The sequence below is a fragment of the Palaemon carinicauda genome, chromosome 20 (genome assembly GCF_036898095.1).
Source record: "Palaemon carinicauda isolate YSFRI2023 chromosome 20, ASM3689809v2, whole genome shotgun sequence".
Lineage (NCBI taxonomy): Eukaryota > Metazoa > Arthropoda > Malacostraca > Decapoda > Palaemonidae > Palaemon > Palaemon carinicauda.
Window position 1 is genome coordinate 116,062,212 of NC_090744.1, and position 22,992 is coordinate 116,085,203.

The window sequence follows — 22,992 nt, forward strand, 5'->3', positions numbered from 1 at the left end:
CCTGCAAAAGCAATTATATCTTCCTATGATCCTCAACCTTTAGCAACCTTTCAGAATATTCAGTCCTCCTTTTGTCTCGGCTCCTTTCAACAACCTTCTAATTTCAGCTTTCATTCTCTTCCTTACTCTCTTCACTTCCCTAAAAAGTTTTCATTAATAGAAAATTGGTGCTCGCCAAGTATGATAGATCGCAAGTGTTACACAAGTATATACGGTATTACTGTAATTTTATCAATGTTAAGCCAAAAAAACAGACTAACAACAAATAATTAATTTGTGAAAACATACAACTTATCCTAAAAAAGAAAAAAAGAGGAGTGTGATATAGATTTACTGCATATATTCATAAATCCACGATGTTCTGAGGAAGCGATAGGCGAACCACGTTATGGCGAGGGATTACCGTACAGTGTTAGGCAGAATGTGGTAGCTTTTTTATTTAAACCACATTGACATAAATAAGTAAAATTTAAACAAATCATGTACAAAATAAAAAAAGCTTTTAAACTGAAATTTTACCCATATGGCCTGAAAACACTTGGAAAACCTGGTATAAATTTTGTACGTTAAGCCCTGTCCACACGATCGCGTATGCCCGACGGGCAAACAGTGATACCAGACCACAATAATTAGTAAGAATGAGGGTTAATGACGTCAGAAGCGGGAAAACCACATACAGGGATCTGGCATAGTGTTGCCAGATCCCTGCCTTTAGTTTTCCCGCTTCCGACGTCATCAACCCTCGTTTTCACTAACTATTGTGGCCTGGTATCACTGTTTGCCCGTCGGGCATTCTCGATCGTGTGGACAGGGCTTTATGAAGCTATAAACGAATTATTACTTATCCTCCTTGCATCACGGGATGCAAATTCACGTCAGCTGATTCCTTAAAAACAACAGATAATGGACGTACAGTACTGTATTGTATGAAAACGTACTTTTAATCATTATAATGCATAACTTTTATTGATATAGTTAGAGGCTGCACAAACCTGATAATTGAATAATAATATTTTAATTTTTTAGTTTCTTAAAACTTATTTAGTCCCTTCATTTGACTTTGCTTCTCTTCCAAGTAATAAGTAATGCATGCAACGAACATCTGTGTTTATATTGGTGATATACTGTACCAGAAATTACTGGAAAATCCTACAACCGTAGTATTCCATATCCAAGGTATGTTTCTATAAGGTGGAAGATATAGGTAAAGGAATGATGTTATGTTAACACTTTTAGACAGTAAGTGAAGGTTTTGCTCTGCAAATTTCCATAGGTTCTGTACTGTAGTGCTCCCTTCTGTCTTAGATATAAACTGATCTTTGGTTTATCTTTTGCCTTCTATAAAGACATTAGGATTTTTTTTCCCTTTATTTCAACTTTCACAATATGTTTCTAATGTTGCCCTTAAGTTAGTGAGTTGGTAAGAGAGGAAGGATGATGATGCTTGATGATTTGGTAATTGGGAAGATGAAGACAAGTATTAAAGAGATTGAACCTTCTGTAACGTATGCAAGAGGGAGTAGTTGTGTGTTTGTATGTATGTGCGCCAGCTATGTTTCGAGGGTTTTGATTGGAATGGCGCAGTTGCCTTGGAGAATATAAAATCTGCCTGTTGAGTGCGACCAGTTTTGAATGCGAGTTTGTGTGATGAGAAAGAAATGAATGTTAATTCTTTATGCCCGCTTCCTCTTCAACATCTACACTAGTTTGTCTGCTACCACTAGAGCTAACCCTGGTGTTTTCCATCTTTAACAGGAAGTGCATTAGAAGATTTAAATATAGATGAACCTTTAAACATCGCAGCGAGTTTAGATAGAGATTTAGAAGAGAGTAATTCTATATCAACTGGTTTAGCTAATTCAGGTAAGATTATTTTTTCATAATTATGTAGAATAAGTCTACAGCAAAATCTGCTAGTTTTTTTCTTAGTTTAAATTGGACTTGGTTCTGATTTGGGTATTATTTAACATGAAGGTACGGTTGGACGCGCGAGTTCCCGGCACACCTCGTCCCAAATGCGTGCACCCCGTCGCACCCTCACTTCGCAGCGAGTAGCCAAACAGTTAGCGTAGGAAGAGATGGCAGTGGTGGTGGGCGGGGCTAAACACGGGAACTCGCCGCGCATCGAGGGTGTGGCTGGGTCCATTGTCACAGAGCGAGGCGTGCCATGAATTCCTGCGTCCAACTGTACATTTTGAGGAGGATTTAAGAGGGCTTAACAGTTACTGAATAAAAGATTGTTTCCTGTCGGGCAGAACATTTTCATTAGGTAGTGGCATATTATAATGACGATCTTAAAGTTTTTTGGTCAAAATCCTTTCAAATTAAGGGAGAAGAATTACACCGAAATTGTTTTAAGGGATTATTTTTTATGAATGATACATAATTTAAAACCAGATAATGCAGGAGGTCAGTTCCCTACCATTTAGAAGTAAATATGAAACAGTTTAGCATTATAATTGAATGAAAATGTGGTGGTCCAATCAGTAAGGCCTCCAGTGAATAATGTGTAATGACTGCTTGATTATTAAGAAAGATCTTGAATCATTACTTGAACACAGTTGCTTGTAATTCCTCACATGACTTTTGAATGCAATTAAGGATATTTCAAATCAGAACACTGAACAGTGGTCTGGTTTAGGTCGTTCATACAGTTGATGTTTTTTCCGATCGTTTGATTATTGCTGCCAGAGTGAATGCTGTGTTCGAGGGGAGTTTCTTAGTGTAAAAGTTATAAGTTTTCTTTTTTTATCTGAAATCAGTTACAGATCTTTTCTTTAATTACAGACAGTTATAAGTGCAAGTGATATTTTTAAATGCACATCAGATCAGCATTGCTTAATTTATGACTTTTATATATATATATATATACGATCCTTGAAATTACGTGATCGTAATACCTCTTTTTCGAAGTGTTCAAACCTTATTTGTTTGTGTATATGATGTCTCGTCTTTACTTATTGAAAATCATACGTCCCTGTTGTGACAGGAGGTTTGAGATATAGGACCCCCTAGGCTATGTTATTTGGAATTATAAGTTAGACAAATGCATAAACTTTGATATTGTATCATTCTTGAAACTCAGTTTGAAGTTGCTAATAAGGCAACTACATATATATATACATACATACAGAAGTGCACTGTTAGAATCAAATATGTATAGACAGTTCATTTGGGTAGATTTAAAGCTTTTTCAGCATGGCTTATCTTACAATGCTTATATCTTTTATTGTAGTATTGTTAATTTGTAACAGCATTTGAGTAGAACAATATAATGTTGGTAAAAGTTAAAAATAACTGTCATATCTTAAAAGAATTTTTTTCCCTGGTTTCTAAAGTTTTTTATCTTTAGTTTTATTGTGGTTGATGGTTATTCACTTACTAATACAGTATTGTTGCCGAGCGTTTCATTTTTGGTTGCCAATGCTTATTGACGACTGGGAAGTTTGACACTCAAGTCTTAAAAGATGCTTTTTCTCTTAACAGGTTTATTAGGGTCTAGTGCACCTGTTAATATTCCGGGTTCAAGTTTTCAAGACAGGTCGGGCGGTTTAGTAAACAATTCTTCGTCGACATCGTCGCCAGCGTTCCCCCATTCGTTTTTGCAGTCATCTTTACATAGAGATAATTCTTTGGATCAGGTAAGGACTCTATACTTTGACTATATATTGATATTACTTTATGGTTCATTATTTTATTGAATGTCAAAACCCTGTGACAATAATTATGCTGTTATTATTATTATTGTCATTGTTGTTATTATTACTACTTGCTAAGCTACAACCTTAATTGGAAAAACAGGATGGTATAAGCACAGGGACCCCAACAGGGAAAATAGCCCAGTGAGAAGGAAATCATTATTTTATTGAATGTCAAAATCCTGTGACTATGATTATGCTGTTATTATTATTATTGTCATTGTTGTTATTATTACTTGCTAAGCTTAAACCCTAATTGGAAAAACAGGATGCTATAAGCCCAGTGGCCCCAACAGGGAAAATAGCCCAGTGAGAAGGAAATAGGGAAAAATAAAATATTTTAAGAACAGTAACATTAAAATAAGTATCTCCTATATAAACTAGAAAAACTTTAAAACTAGAGAAAGAGAAATAAGATAGAATAGTGTGCCCGAGTGTACCCTCAAGCAAGAGATCTCTAACCCAAGGCAGTGGAAGACCATGGTACAGAGGCTATGACGCTACCTAAGACCAGAGAACAATGGTTTGATTTGGAGTGTCCTTCTCCTAGAAGAGCTTCTAGAAGAGTCTTTTACCCTTGCCAAAAGGAAAGTTGACACTGAACAATTACAGTGCAGTAGTTAACTTCTTAAAGAGAAGAATTGTTTGGTAATCTCAGTGTTGTCAGGTGTATGAGGACAGAGGTTTATTAGTAAAAGAATAGGCCAATCTGGAGGATAATGGTTGCAGGTATTGGTTTTTGTAGAAGTGGGAAAAAAATTGTTAACCCTTTTACCCCCAGGCTATATGGAACTTTCCAACCCTTACCCCCAGGGGTTATTTTTTTTTTTCAAGCATATTTTCCAGTATATTTTTTTTATAAATTGCTCTAACAGCCTTAATTTTCGTCATAGAGAGGTCAGGTTGGTCTCATTCTCTTGGAAAATGCCTGAAGTTTCTCAAAAAATTATCAAAAATATGCAAAAAAAAAATGTAAATAGGTTTTTGCAAGGACGTACTGGTACGTCCATGGGGGTAAAGGGATGAGTTCTGTGAAACGTACCAGTACGTCCTTTGGGGGTAAAAGGGTTAACTTCGAGAAATGAAATTTGATTATGCAGTATTTTTGCTGGTTGAAAGATAGCATATTGATATGTAAATGGTTAAAAACTAAGGAAATATTGTACTACTGTACTGTACTGTATATCTAGACTGTAACCAACCACTATACCAACTTTGTACTAAATTTCCACTAATACAAATTCTTACTATTATCATTGAAATTGAAGTACATAAAATTTGAAACTATGGCTGAATCGCAAGGCTAAGCTGTACACTAGGTTAGTTTGCCGGTGCTAGGCGGTATGCGGAGGAGTATCCCATGTCTATTGTATCTACTGCAGTCACGTGCCCTGTCTTACAATCTCTAATGTTGTACAGAAATCCCCTGATTGTGGTCTGGAAGTTTGTATTTTGGGCATTTTAGTGCTGCCTTTGACCGTGTCAATCTTGAGACCCTTGTTTTCAAACTCAAACAGTTGGGAGTGGGTGGGTTTTTTACAGTATGTCCATTGCAAGAATGTGTAATGATGTAAGAAAAAGTTTTGAAAGGTTGGTTGTTGATATTAAGGGAAATAGAAAATAATGCAAAATAATTACTTTAAAAAAACCAAGAACAAATAGCTCTAAGAATTCTTTATATGGCTTTTGCTTGTATCCATTAGTATACATAGACAGTCGAGAGTTATGGCGATCAACTGACTGAAAACCTGCGAAGAAAACCTTTGAAAATGTGAAGACAATCCATACGCGTCAGTACATTATAGAATACAAAATCATTGATATCTGCATTTACAACCTGTATTAAAATCTGCTCATGAATAGCATAGGTAGGGGACAGTGACATAACCCAGGTTATCAGGACACTGCCCTAGAGACTGACCATATATCCATATGATCAGAGCCCAAGCCCCCTCTCTACCCAAGCGAGGACCAGGGAGGGCCAGGCAATGGCTGCTGATGATTTAGAAGGTAGACTTCTAGGCTCCCCAAACTGCCCGTCACTAGCTCACAAGGATGGTGAGGTTGCAGACATTACATGAAACTATTAAGCTTGAGGTGGCCTTCAACCCCAGTCCGGCATATTGCTAGGCAGGGTTATTTGCAATAGGATCAGATGAAGGAAAAGAGTGGAGGTTTAGGAGTTGTGGCTGGGTTGCAATTTATCTAAACAAAACGATGTTAAGACTAGAAAACTCCATCTTCGGAACGTACTCTTGGAACATCTGGTTTGTTTGGTGGTTTGTTTCTATATTACGGATAGGAATTTTTTGTGTAAAAAGTGCACGATTATATGCAAAACTGTTGTCACTTGGTTTTTCCATGCCATCTTGTTATCAAATTTTTAACCCTTTTACCCTCAAAGGACGTACTGGTACGTTTCACAAAACCCATCCCTTTACCCCCATGGACGTACCAGTACGTCCTTGCAAAAAAAGCTATAAAAATATTTTTTTTTCATATTTTTGATAATTTTTTGAAAAAAATCAGGTATTTTCCAAGAGAATGAGACCAACCTGACCTCTCTATGACAAAAATTAAGGCTGTTAGAGCAATTTAAAAATAATATACTGCAAAATGTGCTGGGAAAAAAATAACCCCCTGGGGGTTAAGGGTTGGAAATTTCCAAAGAGCCTGGGGGTAAAAGGGTTAATCGAATCATAATTTAATATTTTAATATATTACCTTGTTTCAGGGAGCTTCAGCATTTCTAGGTGCCAATGGTGTGGGGAAATTGAGCGGGAGTGGATGTTTTGCTTCCTCTAGCGGTGCCAGCGGGTGTCTTTTCGACCTAGGTGCAAATATGTCGCCCCACACCCGTAACCCACTAAGCAATCACTTGTCGCAGTCGCCTCTCGTAACATCTTATACTCCAACTAGTAACTCGAGTTCTTCTGAAATACATAGATTAAGAGAAGAACTAGCATCAAGTAGAGCTAAGGTATGTATTTTTTCCATTTGTATTATCATTTTTATATGAAAACCAAACAGGCTTTAGCGTATTTTCCCGTAATTGCAGATTGAAATCCATTTCTTCATATTGATATACTGTAAGAAGTGTAGGTATGACTGTATTTTACTTACTTACCATACGCAGGATTTAATTACAGTATTATTTTAGTCACTATGTTTTCATTTATATACTCACATACTTATAGTGATAAATGAAACCTCTACATTTTCTGTACAACCCATATCGGTTTCACATCAAATTCAATGCTTATGCGTAGCCCATTTCACGCAGACTTAAGTCACCCTAGACACCTCGGTCCGTCTGAAAAATCCCGGATGTACTGTTCATGCGTTGATTAATTTCCAGGACTCGGGAAGCCTCAAGAATTACTAGTTTTGTTTCTATGTTACATTTCATAAGCCTCAAAGTTTTCTTTTGTTTAGTGTTACCAGCACCATACAGTAGGCTAATAGTGGTATGATTTATGCTACTGCCTCATGCCAATATTGAGCATACATACTACCTGGTATTTTGGGATCTGTTAAGCATAAGCCTGGTTTGACAGCCACTGTTATTTCTCAGGTGTAAATGAATGGTCGTAAAAGCATTATTCTCCTGTATGTACGTTCGGTTGATATGGGTTTCATGTACACCATGCCTCGTGCTGTTATGGATCTTAGCCAACCGAGCACTTGCCAACTGATATCCATAGTCACATTGTGAGCTTGGGGTAGTAACCTACAGTTTTCCCACTAACTGGTGCTTTCAGGGTTAATCGTCAAAGTGGGACTGGTGCAGTAATGACCACTGAAGACATTTCCCTATTTTGAATGACTGGGTTTCTATAGCTAGGACAAACATATTACTTTCAAAATTTGTCATTTTACAACCATCTTTCTGTTGCCCCAAAGGCTTCAAGAGGATGTAAACCAGTCATAGATGTTTTCAAACTAAGCAGTATCTCATTGTCATAAAGTTCTCCACGGAGACAAACTGGTTAGTTATTTCTACCATCCAAAAGAATGATTTCTACTTTAACATCCATCCTGATTCAAGAAAGTTCACAAGACTCATAGTCAAGGGAAAGACCTGCAAATTATCGGCCCTGTTTTGTATAAGTAAAGCCCCACATGTTTTTACAATGGTCATGGTACCAGTCATAAAGTGGCTAGTTCTTACAGTCTCTGTACCTGGGATATCCAGAGCCAATTTGATCTTAGATCTCATTGTCCTATTTAGGCATTCTCTTAAGATAGTCACAAGTAACTCCAAGTCAGTTAATTCGTCCTTTCTGGATGACAGAGGGGAGGGTTGGCGGCAGGTAAGGCATCCAGCCATGAAAAATTAGCCAAAACCTTCGATCAAAGGGATTAACCAGTGATGAAGTGTGGGACAGAGGTAGATGGAGAACGCTGCCCAGAAACATCGACCCCACATAAAAGTGGGAAAATATACAGACAAAGAAGAAGAATTAGACAATTCTTTTCCAGGCTTTTCCATTTGAAAATAGGTAAATTCTTTCTTTTTTTTATCTCTGCATGCAATTTAGGCCCATGAAACCTTGCCCCCCTCAACGGGTGGATGTTTCTTCTAGGTACCATGGCTTTTCTAGAAAAGTTCATACTCCATTCCCATCTCAGAATCAGACCTGTCAAGATGGTACCATATTGATTGTCTCCTCTCTGGAATCAGTGTAGAAATTAGTACCTTAGGGCTAATCTCCTTTCTTGTATCAGTGTAGAAATTGCATTATTTTTTTAAAATTTCATGTATAGATATAAAAGTTTTTCTTTAAACTTCAAATAAGCCGTTGAAATTCTAAATACATAAGTAATCAGCCGACAAAAAAAGGGGAAAAATATAATTTAGTTTGTCATGAAAAGCAACGAAAATCCACCATTGAAATACAGTACAAACCAGTAACTTTTAGATATTCTTGTAACACAATATCAGTCGGCTGAAAAGGTGTAGGGTAAGAGTTTCGAGTCACGAGTTGGATGTCTAAGCCTTGTTGGACTAGCAAACATTTTAACAAGCGAAACCACTCTCGGGTCTCGGAACGTATCTAGCACGTATATAGTGGACGTGTAATATCTTTACTTTTAATGAAGGTAGCAGCAGTAGGGGATTCAGCATTATGAAGCTTCATCTGTGGTGGATAACTGGGGAGGGTGGGCTGTGGCACCCTAGCAGTACCAGCTGAACTCGGTCGAGTCCCTTGTTAGGCTGGGAGGAACGTAGAGAGTAGAGGTCCCTTTTTTGTTTTTGTTTTATTTGTTGATGTCGGCTACCCCCCAAAATTGGGGGAAGTGCCTTGGTTTATGTATGTATGTATTAATACATTGTATATTTACTTCTTTTGATTAAGTGACTACATCGTCTGTTTCAGTATGTAAGCAAAATAGCAGCGCAGCAGAAAGAGATGGAAGATTTAAGAGCCGGGCGGTTAGGACCTTTTGTACAGGCACTCCATCCCCATACCGATTTAGAGAAATTACCTTTACATACCCTTAAAGCGATACAAACCCAGTTGCGTCAAGATTTAGAAACTATAGAAAAGGTAAGCTGGAATCTCTCTCTCTCAATCTCACTCTCTGATTGTGGTTACTATTACTTTCTCTTTCTAGTTGTCTGTTTTATTGTGGTTATTCTTTTTTATTTTCTTGTAATGTGGCTCTTCCCCCCCCCCCTCTTTCTCCCTCTCTCTCTCTCTCTCCCCCCCTCTCTCTCTCTCATTTTCCCTTTCAAGTTGATGACCATGAAATAAGCTTGCTTCAGATATTGTTCACACATTATAAACATATTTTTGTAGATATTTCATCATATTTTTGTGGTTATTTCATCATTTTATTACTCTAAAGTTGCCAAACAAAATGAAAATAAAAGTTTCCCCAAGTTAATCAATTCTTTTACTTTGCAGGCAATAAATAATTACAGTGTGAAGAGTGAGCAGTGGCCCGGCGGAGCAGTGACAACTTGGTAAATGCATAAGAACTAGGTTTATATTTTTCCAGGACATATGGCATTTGGCATGTCCTCATTGATAGCTGGTGCCCATTGTTTTCCCACCAGCCTATGTTGTTAGTATTGTAGCAGCAACAATTGTTGATACGCTATTTTTGCACATTGACACATTCAAAAAGGATTTTCTCTATTTGCCCGTTTCTTGATCTTCCCGTCTAAAAGTGTTAGATTTGTGGTTGTTTTTAGGAAATAATTTAAATTCCATCTGGCCAAAGAAACTTCTATAATCATGAGGAGAGATACATTTTTTTTTCTGTACTGCAAATACATCCCGGTGATGGAAGAGTACGCTTGTTCAGTATGTTCTTTTACCAAATCCCCAATGGATTTTCGAGGATCCTTACCTATGGTCGTCTACATCACTACTTTTGAGTTCCCTCTTGATATATTTATCTTTCTTTGCACTTATGCTATGATTTGATAGTTTGTCATTTTTCCTTAATTGTATTTTAGTGTTTTAATCGATTTTCCCCTGTAACGGCAGTTTACTAATCAAGGAGCACTGAGAAATGTCACGACTTGTTTGTATGTTGGCAGTTTTCTTCCCTGGAAGTAATACCTTCTCATTATATGTTTTAAGGCTAATTTAACCAGACCACCGAGCTAATAATACTGGCCAGTTATTCATCTGTTGACGATTGTAGCCGAGTAAAGCAGACTTAAGAGGTTCTCTGGTGTAGATGTATTCTATAAATGCTGATGAAGATCTGTTTATTTTAAAAAGGACTTTTAAGTATTATGTGGCATTCTTGTATAGATGAATTAGAATTAGGGATGATTTTCTTTTCAAATAGGTGGTCGAGGGTTCACGGTTGTTAGTCCTTCGACTAATTTAAGGGCTATTGTGTACAGCGCTGTCCATTGGGTGACTATAATATAATGTGACATTTTGTTCAAGTGAAATTCCTAATAAAAAACCTTAGCTTTAGAAACTAAAATTGCTTTACTGTACAGGTATTTTAGAACAAAAAAACACTCGGTATTCGTTTCTTAAAAGTGTTAGCTTATTTGGAAATCATATGAAGGTATTTTTAGATTCTGATGCTTGAAAGCCTTATTTTATTTAAATCTTAAGTTTCTGTGGTTTCTGGGGTCTTTGTTACGGCTCTTCCCTTTGATGAAGGAGTTATCTAATTGGAAGACAGCCTGTGAATAGTGGTTTTCACACACCCCTGATGTAGACACGACACTCACGAGGTGCTCGCGCGAGGATAGTAACCTCTGCATTCCATGCTTTTATCTTTCTCTGGTATATTTGGAAGATTTATATCAGAAAAGGTAGAAAGGACTTTTCACCGGGCGTCAGAGGTCTCTCCCCAGAAATAGATTTTTCCTTCGTCAAAATCCCTTTGGGATATGGTAATAGTAAAGGCTGATCTGGAAGGTTCTTATAAGCTAGGTTTACTAGAATCTAGATGGCATCATTTACATCAGGTGATTTGTTTCCCAACTATATATTTCTTCTCTAGTAGCTAAGCCAGGAGAGTTCATCTTCAAGAAATGAAGAAAAAGAGCAAATTTCTATATGAATAGTTCTGTAATAGTATTTATTAAAAGTCCGGTACAAGGGGGAAAAAAGCTGCCACAGATAACTAGGATCTTCAGGTATTTTGGGACAAATTTCTTAATACTTGAATGTGTTCTTTCAATTTTTTTTTTAAAAGTGTGTAAGAAAACCTATGTATTGGTGTTGTAAGAGCTATTTGACTTTATATATATAAACCAGTAACAGTATATATGGAATGTAACAGCGTAGGAGTATGAAAGTTGAAAGCCCTGTCCACGCGATCGAGCATGCCCGACGGGCAAACAGTGAGACCAGACCACAATAGTTAGAATGAGGGTTGATGACGTAAGCGGGAAAACCACAGACTGGGATCTGGCATCATACAGTGTTGCCAGATCCCTGCCTTTAGTTTTCCCGCTTCTGACGTTATCAACCCTCATTTTCAATGACTATTGTAGCCTGGTATCACTGTTTGCTCGATCGTGTGGACAGGGCTTTATAATGTAGTGTGTGACCTAGAGTCATTTTGATAAATTGATTAGCTTTTAAAGTAGTCTTTATTTTGGAGGCCTTACACTACTTGTTTGGCCGCAAGGCAATGCTCACTACACAGTTTAAAGATAGAAAATAAACAGGCTTTAGGCTTGGAAGAAAGCATATTTTTTATGGCAAGACATCTTGGATAAAAACCATTGGTGTGTGTCTTCCAGAAATACATTACCAGATTTTGCAGTGGGAGGAAGGCAAGAATTGCAAGTATTGTTTTAGAAGTAATGATTATTTTCGTTTACAGAGGTGCGAGTTCCATTCTTAGACATTTTTGGTTTTTGTGCAGCTTGTCCAGATTTAACCATCAAGAGATGGATTTTTAAATACGTTGATATTCGTTTAAACGTGATAAGTTTTTTTGTAACTGGGTCCAATTGAAATTTTTTGCTTATATAAATTTTGTTCATTAAGTTGAAATTATTTACAGAAATACTCTCAAAATATTTTTTTTTAAATTGTGTAGTGTGAAAAACATCTCGTGTAGTTTAGGCTAATGGTTTATCTCAAGTTTTTTTAGTGAAATATTTAATTTCCTTTCCTCAGATAAGGGAACTTTTTTCTTTCTCAAGGAATTCCTTTAAGAGAGTCCTATTTACGTATTCCTCAGTCAAGTGGAAGGCAGTTTTGGTTGTATGTGATGAGAAATCTATTGTCATTTCAGTGAAAATTTTCTTAGGAATAATGTCTGCTCATGTTGTTATTATACCTGGAAATGTGAAGAAAATTCCTAAGTGACTTGAATTAAAGTCCTGAAAAGTCTTGATATATGAGAATGTGTTAATGTATTCCCTGGAGTCACATTAAATGTGATGTCTGATTGTGCCGTTTATGAAAGTAGCAAGAAAAACCTCCGAATCGGATATTAACCGTTTTATTCGATCTACAAAGAAATATAAACAAACGGTTAATGAACAATAGGTTGAACTTAACCTAGTATAAAAATGAAAATAAATGTCGCTGCAAACTATCTTCAAATTCTCGCTATCAAACAAATCCATCTTTTCGTAAATTAACTGTTTAAAGGTCGCTAAATGAATGGCAGAGGCAAGGGACAGTGACATTGCCCTAGCAAGAAGGACAATGCCCTAGAGACTGACCATATGTTATATGATCAGCGCCCAAGACTCCTCTCCACCCAAGCTAGGACCAGGGAGGGCCAGGCAGTGGCTGCTGATGACTCGGCAGATAGACCTATAGGCTCCCCCAAACTTGGCTCACATGGATGGTAAGGTTGCAGACTCGAACCCCAGTCTGGCAAACACCAGACAGAGACGATACCAATCAGGCCACGACAACCTTATCAAAGGCTGCTCTCGGCAAAAAAATGTTCCAGCAATCCTTAAAACAAAGCATTTAATCAAACTAAATTCTAAACATTTACATCAAATGCCAAATTTATACAAGATCATTTACAGTTATTTCCTCGTACATTTTAATACCACTTTAATCCAAATTCACAAAAATACTCAATTTGTCCTAAATAATCCAAAACAATATAGCACAACATATAAAAATATAAACTTACTTCGCAGAGGATTCCTTTAAAACATGAAATACTGTATTTGCTGAACCTTTGAAAAAATAAAAAGGCCTTCCAAACTGAACCTTTCCACCTAACTAACCGATTTTCATAGTACAGAAAACACTCGCTATAATAACTCAAACAATAGAAACCAGCCCAAACTTTTAACATAATACCAATACTTGAAAGAAAACAATAGGAAATTTATATTTGTTTACTACTATAAATTCGCCAAACCTAGCTCATTACTTAACCCTTTTACCCCCAATGGACGTACTGGTACGTTTCACAAACTCATCCCTTTAGCCCCATGGACGTACTGGTACATCCTTGCAAAAAATGCTATTTACATTTTTTCTTTTTTTTTTTTGCATATTTTTGATCAATTTTGGAGAAACTACAGGCATTTTCCAAAAGAATGAGATCAACCTGACCTCTCTATGAGGACAATTAAGCCAGTTAAAGCAATTTAAAAAATTTATATTGCAAAATGTGCTTTAAGAAAAAAACGCCCTGGGGTTTAAGGTTTGGAAAGTTCCAAATAGCCCGGAGGTAAAAGGGTTAATAGAATAGTTGTTTACTTTTTAACAACTGTTAACTCTTCCTGAGTCCAACGTTAACTCTTCCCGACTCCAACCTCGGATCATTATCCGATTCCCTTTCTCTGCTCCCACAAACTGGGTCCCATTGTCACTGGTCCTTGTTCTTAGATGACCTCCTGAGCATGCTGAAGCCTAAAGGAGGTGACTACCTACATATCTGCAAAATTTATGTCTTTGACAAGGTCGACGTACTTATGGACACGAGTTGCATCGAATGGGTAATCCCCTCCTCCCACAGCACTTAATTCTTGTATAAAAGTGTTAACTATGTTATCCAGAGCCAACCTACTCTCTGGAGATCCAGGAAACCTGTTAAGAGTAGTTTCTCCGTTAACCCTTACCAATAATTCCTTAGCCACGTATCCTATAGACTTATACCGTAAATGTGTTACCTCTCCCAAGTTCGTCCCAAGTCCATAGTATCTATTGTTTCCGATTATTCGAACAGCATCCTCGAACTTTGCCCATTCATCTGGCAATATACTGGCTACTTTCTCCCATGGGAAGCTTTTGTAAAGTCTCATAGCTTTAACTATAGTGGCATACCCTGCGAGATTTTCTCTTGCAATTTTTTGTGAAGAGACTCGCGTTCTAATAGCAGATGGTGGCAGGTAGGATAACCACCGTGTCATTGATTCCTCAGCTGTCTCTCCTTGAAAGAAATGGCCTAAATTTGTCCATATACTTCTTATAACATCTACATTAAGGTTCCTTTTAATACCCCAATCTGCTTCAACTTCGGTCGTGACCACCGTTAGAAATCGCCTAGATAAAAATCCCTTCTTCGCTGCTGCTATAACACACGTGGCAACAAAATCTACGTCGCATGTTGGAAGCTCCGTTATTTCGGCTACCCATTGACAGAAACTTATCAGTACTTCCAAAGGAATGGCACCAGAGGGCTGTGATACTGCATCCTTGGGGAGGGTCTCAAAGAAGGCACCTGACAATGCACCATTAGCAGCTCTTGCATTATTATATGCTAAGCTTGCTTTACCCAAGCCTGAACTAGATATGGGAAAGAAAGCAAGAATATCCAGGGTTAATACCGCTCTTGCTGTGAATGTATCTTTCAATTGCCATGTTTCTGAGATATTGGGCCACAATGCCTCGGCAACTGCCAAAGTCATTCTGATGTCTTCTCCTGACAGTCGTCCTCTCCTCATCCTTCCTTTAACCAAGACTGAAACCAACTTCATTAATCCTGGTTCGGCCCATTCAGCTCCTGCAACGAAAGGCTTCATATCTAATTTTCTGAGCCTTAATGCTCCTAACCAATATGGAGTCCATCTCGTGAAAGCCTGTGTAAATTTAGCTTTGTTGTCTGCTATCCCCCATATGATAGGTTTGCATTCTTGCTGAGGTGGCAGTACTGCAACGTGTTGCGCCCACAGCTCCCGCTGTTGCTCCTGCGCCTGATGTGGATGGCACTGGATCATTTTCGCCTGGGTTGTTGGGGTCCTCTTCGTGATCACTTCCTTCCTGGCAATGAGAACATTTGCATTTATTAAAAAAATGGATTTGTTTGATTGTGAGAATTTGAATATAGTTTAAAGTGGCATTTATTTTTATTTTTATAATAGTTCAAGTTCAACTTATTCTTTTATTAATTGTTTGTTGATATTTCTTTGTAGATCTAATAAAATAAGTTTATATCTGATTTGGAGGTTTTTCTTGTCACTTTCATCAACGGCACACAACATTCGATTTCTGAAAACTATGGAGTGTTGAAGATGGAAGATGCGAGGAAAGCAAAAACAGTATTTACAAGATTAAAGGAAATATTGATCAGATATACTGTACAGAACAAAAGCAAAAGTGCTGAAGCTATAAAGAACTATTACGGTAAAATTAAGGACGCTTTTGAGAAATTAGAAATCGAATGTTGTGTGCCGTTGATGGAAGTTTACACCAGTTCTCAAAACACTGATTATGAGTTTACCATTAAATGAATCTTAGTTCAGTATCATTTGAAGGACTCAGCAGTTTGAGCTTCTATTACAGTGTTTCCCAACCCTGAGGTAAATTACCCCACTGGGGTAATGGACCCGTATTTTTGGGGTAATCAAGATGTTCTGAAATTGAGTTATTCACATTCCCATAATTATTGCCATAATTCATATACAAAATCTGCAATTTGTTTTGGATCCTTAACTATAAGCAGCCAATAGCGGGCTACATGATCCATACAGTTCATCAGGTGGCTGCAAAAAACCATCCGATGTTACCGGGTATATGTTCAATGGGGTCATTGAATTGTTGGAAATAAAACTTTGGGGTAATCATTTAAAAAAGGTTGGGAAACACTGTTCTATTAAATACACATTTGGAAAGGGACCTTGTCGTATGGTTTTTGCGGGGTATCGAGCGTCGGTTCATAATTTGTACTTCTTGACCAAAGCCTTGAATGTGGGTGTGTTTAATGAATATAGTAAAAGTATCATGTTCACTGCCAGACCATTATTGTTGGGGGTGGATCGTTCCTGCTGAGGACCTTGAAATGATGGCGGATACAGTACAAAGAATGCAACAATGAAAGTCTCAGTAGGGTAGGATGGTTGATGCATTTTTATTATCATAATTACATTATTAGTGTAGTGTTGTATGTACTTTGTAAGTGTTCTGCTGTGTCACCTGTGATATGGGACACTGTATTGCCAGTAGTTAAAGTATTTTCATGAGAGTGAGCACCTTGAGCCACCTTAACATATACTTTAGAATTATTCTTTCCATTGTCCACATTTTTAATGCAAAGGATTTTCATGTACGTAGACGTCATTGCGCAGTGGCTTCGTCATTTTAGAATTTATATTTACGTATCTTTACTGGACATTGTATGGAGGCATCCATCGAATGAAGATAACTGGGTAGAAAATAAGGATAAAAGTAAGACATACGCGAATGAGCCTTAACCCTTTTACCCCCAAAGGACGTACTGGTACGTTTCACAAAACTCATCCCTTTACCCCCATGGACGTACCAGTACGTCCTTGCAAAAAAAAAATGCTGTAAAAAAATTTTTTTTCATATTTTTGATAATTTTTTGAGAAAATTCAGGCATTTTCCAAGAGAATGAGACCAACCTGACCTCTCTATGACAAAAATTAAGGCTGTTAGAGCAATTTAAAAAAAATATACTGCAAAATGTGCTGGGAAAAAAATAACCACCTGGGGGTTAAGGGTTGGAAATTTCCAAATAGCCTGGGGGTAAAAGGGCTAATTTTAAATCTAAGAAATCACTTCCATAATACTATAATATTCCACGATCTTAGGAATTGGTCTTCGCGTTCATCTCTACTTTCGACTTGTTTGAGAGCAAACCTTTTAAGTTTGGTAGTAAGGCCAAGTTTTTAAATCTACACTTAACCCTTTTACCCCCAAAGGACGTACTGGTACGTTTCACAAAAGCCATCCCTTTACCCCCATGGACGTACCGGTACGTCCTTGTAAAAAAATGCTATAAAAATTAGTTTTTTATATTTTTTTATAATTTTTTGAGAAAATTCAGGCATTTTCCAAGAGAATGACACCAACCTGACCTCTCTATGACAAAAATTAAGGCTGTTAGAGCAATTTAAGAAAAATATACTGCAAAATGTGCAGGGAAAAAAATAACCCCCTGGTGGTTAAGGGTTGGAAATTTCCAAATTCCCTGGGGGTAAAAGGGCTAATTTTAAATCTAAGAAATCACTTCCATAATACTATAATATTCCACGATCTTAGGAATTGGTCTTCGCGTTCCTCTCTTTAATTTCGACTTGTTTGAGAGCAAACCTTTTAGGTTTGGTAGTAGGGCCATGTTTTTAAATAACAGGAAACCAAATTAGCACATTTCACCAAGTCAGTCATTGAAACTTTGTTCTTTTAGAGGTTGTTGAGAAACTTCATTCATAATTTAAAAATAGTTTTGCAGATTTTTTTTATATTGATGCCCATGTGTGTGTGGATAAGTACAAAACACTTATTTGTCTAATGGAACTTGGAGACATTGATATTGTTAAGTAATGCAATCTTTCTATCACCTTGCACAAGATGCCAGTACGTTTTAAAACTTCTTTTTAGCTATAATTCTCTAATGCATTTTCCATTAACTGTATTAAGAGTTAAAAGTCTTATTACAACCAAAAATTTATATGTAAATCATCGCAACCAAAATTTGTTGTTGGAAAATAATTTCAAAATACAATAAGTGTATACTATAGTACAGTATTTATAAAGTTAGGAGATTAAATTCTTTCTATAAGGGATGTGTTTTATGTACATGTTCATAGATTAACCCTTTTACCCCCAAAGGACGTACTGGTACGTTTCACAAGAGCCATCCCTTTACCCCCATGGACGTACCGTTACGTCCTTGCAAAAAGAATGCTATGAAAATTATTTTTTTCATATTTTTGATAATTTTTTGAGAAAATTCAGACATTTTCCAAGAGAATGAGACCAACCTGACCTCTCTATGACAAAAATTAAGGCTGTTAGAGCAATTTGAAAGAAATATACACCAAAATGTGCTGGGAAAAAGTAACCCCTTGGGGGTTAAGGGTTGGAAATTTCCAAAAAGCCTGGGGGTAAAAGGGTTAACAGTTGGTAAATCCACTTCACAAATTTAATAGTAGTTTCAAGAAATGAATTAAGTGTGGCTACAAGATTTGATTATTCTCGTGTCAATCACGATACTCTGGCAGTACCGTGTTTCCATAGTCAATGCTGTTAATAGTTTAGACTTTCTTTTGTCCGACATTTGAGCTTTTTTATTGTAATCAAAAAATTATGTAGCTGTTGAAGGTAATATTTATATTCATAGCAAATTTACCAGTTTTTTGACAACTGTTCCAAGTTATTTCATCTGGTGCTTTTGCAATTGAGAACTAACTTTGCTTGGTCTGTTACCAGATTTTTTTTTATCGTAAGTAAACATTGGGATCAGCAAAATCTAGATTTTCTTGTACATTTTAGGAATTTTACAATTTACAATGTTCATATATTTGATATCCTTGGAACCTTTCAGTGCAGAATGAAAGATAGTGAAGTACAATGTAGTTTACTTGTAAGGCATAATTTCAATCGTAGTAGTTGAGAGTTTTATGAAAATTTCATTTTCCAAAGTTTAACGACTGAAAACTTATTTACATGTGTAAAAAGGTTTGTTGTAAGGCTGTAGATTATACAATGGCATGTTATTTTATTTCACTGTTCTGGAACAATTATCAGTTACTGTAAAAGCCTATAACTATGGGTCTTTTTTTCTTAAATTGTAAAATATATTTCTTGTTATGCCAAAATTTAAGGCTTCTGCGAGGCTTGAAGAGGCGGTCGGGAAATGGCGAGACCCTATCGGAAAGATTGTCTGTGGTCTATTGTGACAATGTTTATCTTTTTGGCTGTACTTGTTACGCATCAATTTTCCAGCAATATGTAAAACGTCAAATTTAATTTTTGCTTGCGTTTAACACTTAGGAAATTAACGTAGATATCGGATGTGATATAGGCAAAGAATTTTTCTTTATGGTCACAGGTTTTCTTTAATTTTCTTTTAGCTGTGAGAATTAAGGTATAGAGTATACAGTATCTGTAATTGTTTCATGCCTGTAAGTGACTATACATTTTTGATACTGTATAGACTTTTAGCCATCTCCTACTGACTAGAGTTAGCTCTTCAAATGGACCATTAGCAAAGGGAGTTTTCCACTATGTTCAGTTCGTCAAATAGTCTTTGAAAATTATTACTGAACTGTTAGCTCGACATCCAAATGGAAAGGAGGAGAAGAATTAAAGTGAATGTGATTGATAAACAGTATTAAGAATTTAAAAGTGGAAAATTGACAGTTCACAGTTGCTATTCTTTATAATCTGAATAATAAAAAACCCATTGTGACATTCACTTCATTCTGAAATATAAAATTTGAGAATGATTATGTACGACTTGAAGAAAAACTAACCGAAATATTAACGTCAGTGCTGTGATATCAACCTAATACTTTATAGTGATTTGTATTGGTCTGGATGAACAAGAACTTTAGTAATATATGTATACACAGCCGTCTTATTTAAGAAACTACTGTATGTCAATGAGTCAGGATTTAGGCTCGTCAAGAGATCACAGTCATTGGAAGTTTACGTAACTGCCCAAGGAATAGAGGTTCAAGTTCTTGATGCTCTTATAAATTACAACAGTATATGTAAATTAGATATAAAACTTTTTTAGAAGGTAGTCAGACAGTTGGAAAATATATCGCAGTATCCTCTTTGTTAGTATCTTGATCTTTTATTATGTCAGGTTATAGGTTATTAGATTACAGAATGATATGCATGGATTGTCATTAGAAGATCCAGTAAATATTGTAGCAGTATGTGATCCAGTACTGAAGCCTTTTAATAAGCATACAAATTTATTATACACATGTATATTTACTAAGGCACTTGCCCCAAGGGGTAGCCAACATCAAACAAAGGAACAAAAGGGGACATTTCCTCTCTCCGCTCCTACCAGCCTGACGAGAGATTCAGTCGTGTTTGGCTGGTACTGCTACACGGATACACTGTATGCTAAATCTACTATAGGTATCAATCCCAAATTAGGAATTAAACATTCAACAGTAGAGAAAATCATACAGGCTGCAAGTGCAGTTCTTGCTTGTTACAAGCACACTGTATAGCAAGTTTATGTCATTTCTGACGAGTATTCTGTTGAGGTTGCTGTAATAAGATTGCATCTGTAGTGTCCTATTTTCTTTTTCATGTATTTGCTCTCGGAAAGTCATAGTTTTTGTTTTTCAGTTTAAAAAATGTTCACCCTTTTTTTATCTTCCATAATTCAATACAGTTTTGTATTTAGACTAAGCACACACTTACAAAAGTAACTTAGAAAGAGTTGCACTACTTGTGTCGCATAAAACAACTTTGTTGCTAAGCTTTTATCGAGATTATTCCCAGATGAAATGTGCATGTTATCTTATAGATATTTGAATTTTAAGTAGCTAGGGAGGATATAGCAAAAATCCTCAAAGCAGATGCTGCTGCTGCGTTGGGCAGTTCTCCGGTTATTCCCGGAGTACGTAGTCGCAGAAGGTCTTGGGCGAGTTTCTGAGATTCCGTTATTAATCTGTTCTCTACTGGTAATTGGGAAACGTGTGTATGTAAATGGCCGTAACGTTTGTTTAGGGTATCTCGGAAGGCCCCAGGTATATTTTTTTATTTATCTGTTTCCTCTTTGTAGTGTGTTCTGTGTATTGTATAAAGCATATTGTCCTTGAATTATTGCCTTTATTCTGCACTGTGGTTTCATCCTCAGGCTCTGTGTGACAGATTTTTTTGGCTTTCTGTTAACAATGAGATTTCTGTTTGTTCCTTTCTCAAAAGAGATGTGTTTAGCGAGAGACCCAATCCCGCGGAAGTCGTGGATGTTTCCGGCTCCCAGCGAGGGACTCCGCCTCATGTTGTCATGTGATTTGGTTGAATGAGGAGTATGAAGTATTTAAAGTGTGATAAGACTATTAATGTAGTGATAAGGAAGAATTTTTGTAACTATTTCTTGGCAATTAGGACATAAGTGACCTGCAGTATATACTTGATACCAGTGATTAGTTTATAAACGGACCGGAAAAAAAAAAATGAAGTGTGTTGACTGATATTCAAGATAAGAAATTTTTTGATGTAGCTAGTTCAACTGTTATTTTATTTAATTATTCTATGGTAGACAGTTTTATATTTTATATATTTTATTTACTTACAAATTTTTTTGTTATCTGATAAGTACAACTACATAAAACACCAAATAATATCAGCAGAGGAAAACTCTTCGCGAGAAGTAGTTTCGCTTCGCCCTCCATTGAGACGAGCGGCAACACAAGGCGGAGTCCAATGTCCGCATCATCCTTTTCCCGGTTCTGGTCGGTTGCCAGATCTGGGCTTTTTGAAATCTCTATTTTTGCACAAACTTGAAAAGATATTGTATGTTAAGTTAAAAAAAAATATAAAAAAAAATAAGCTTGAATATACTAAACAAATTCAAGCAGTACTGTTCTTGTGCAGAGGGATAAAAATGTGATTTTTTTGTGGCAGTTCCAGAATAATGATAATATTATTAAGAACTAAGCATTTTAATCTCTTAAAATCTTGTTTTACAGAGTTAAAATTCATTTTAAACTGGCTGAGATATATTTTAATATATTTAGACTCATGATATGCCGACTTTAGTTTTGATGATCCATGTAACATGTTCTAATGATGGCAACCAATAAATCAATCTAAAGTCATTTTCTTTTCCTTTGTATCCATTTGTTTCGGGTAAAGAAAATAGTTTCAGGCCTATTCGTTCCCGCCCCAAGTCGAAAAACCTTTTTCAATCCCGCCCCCAGGGCGAAAAACCATTGTCGATCCCGCCCCCAGGGCGAAAAACCATTTTCAATCCTGCCCCCAGGGCGAAAAACCATTTTCGATCCCGCCCCCAAGTCAAAAAAACCATTTTTGGGCTCAAGCCATGTCGTCCTGAAGGAAGTTCCCTGAAGTAGCTTCCTAAGGGATATATGTACTACAGTGATATTCCCAGAGAATTTTACCTTTGGGTATCCAGAATTCTAACTCCTGGCGCGAATATCCTTAAATTTTCTCTCAAGGAAATCGCATAATATCAGAGGACGTATTCTTGACGCGCCACATAGCAACCTGCACCCCTAATAGCGTTTACCCTTCGAGGAGGTGTGGCAGAATAGAAGGGGAGACTTATCAAGGTTACCCCCGTTCTTGTACTACTATTGAGTATGACAACAGCGCCATCTCCACGATGGCGGACATTCGTTATTTTGTAGCGATTTCCCTCCGTGGTATTCCCTGTTGATCTAACTTTCGATCGTTTTGCAAGGATTATAATTATGCTTTCTCAATCTTCTTCCGCCTCTGGAAAGTTGAGTATCGGGTCTTTACAACGAGTATATTCTAGCTCCAGTTTCACAATGAAATTAAAGTAATTTATTGTGCCTAAGAGCTAGGCCTGTTACTGGTGGCGCCGTGGTTTGTTAGGCATGTGTTATTTAGTTAGCAGAACGACTTTCCAGTTTTAAATAGCATTAATCAATTATTTTAATTATTTAGCTATTTAG

At 36.8% G+C, this 22,992-nt stretch overlaps 1 protein-coding gene across 6 annotated transcripts in view; it reads left to right on the top strand.

Moving 5' to 3' along the window:
• Positions 1 to 22,149, top strand: part of LOC137614422 (RING finger protein unkempt-like) — a 54,156-nt gene extending 32,007 nt beyond the window's left edge. For 2 of the 6 annotated variants that reach the window (XM_068344231.1, XM_068344234.1), the window contains exons 9-13: positions 1,756 to 1,863; positions 3,487 to 3,641; positions 6,433 to 6,678; positions 9,080 to 9,250; positions 9,611 to 16,231. In XM_068344231.1, coding sequence (XP_068200332.1) covers positions 1,756 to 1,863; positions 3,487 to 3,641; positions 6,433 to 6,678; positions 9,080 to 9,250; positions 9,611 to 9,673 — 743 coding nt within the window. In that variant the 3' untranslated portion in view covers positions 9,674 to 16,231. Of the gene's footprint in view, positions 1 to 1,755; positions 1,864 to 3,486; positions 3,642 to 6,432; positions 6,679 to 9,079; positions 9,251 to 9,610; positions 16,232 to 21,253 lie in introns of those variants that run through there. The other 4 variants (XR_011039084.1, XM_068344233.1, XM_068344232.1 and 1 more) reach the window with 4 other exon arrangements.
• The last annotated feature ends 843 nt before the right edge of the window (positions 22,150 to 22,992 follow it).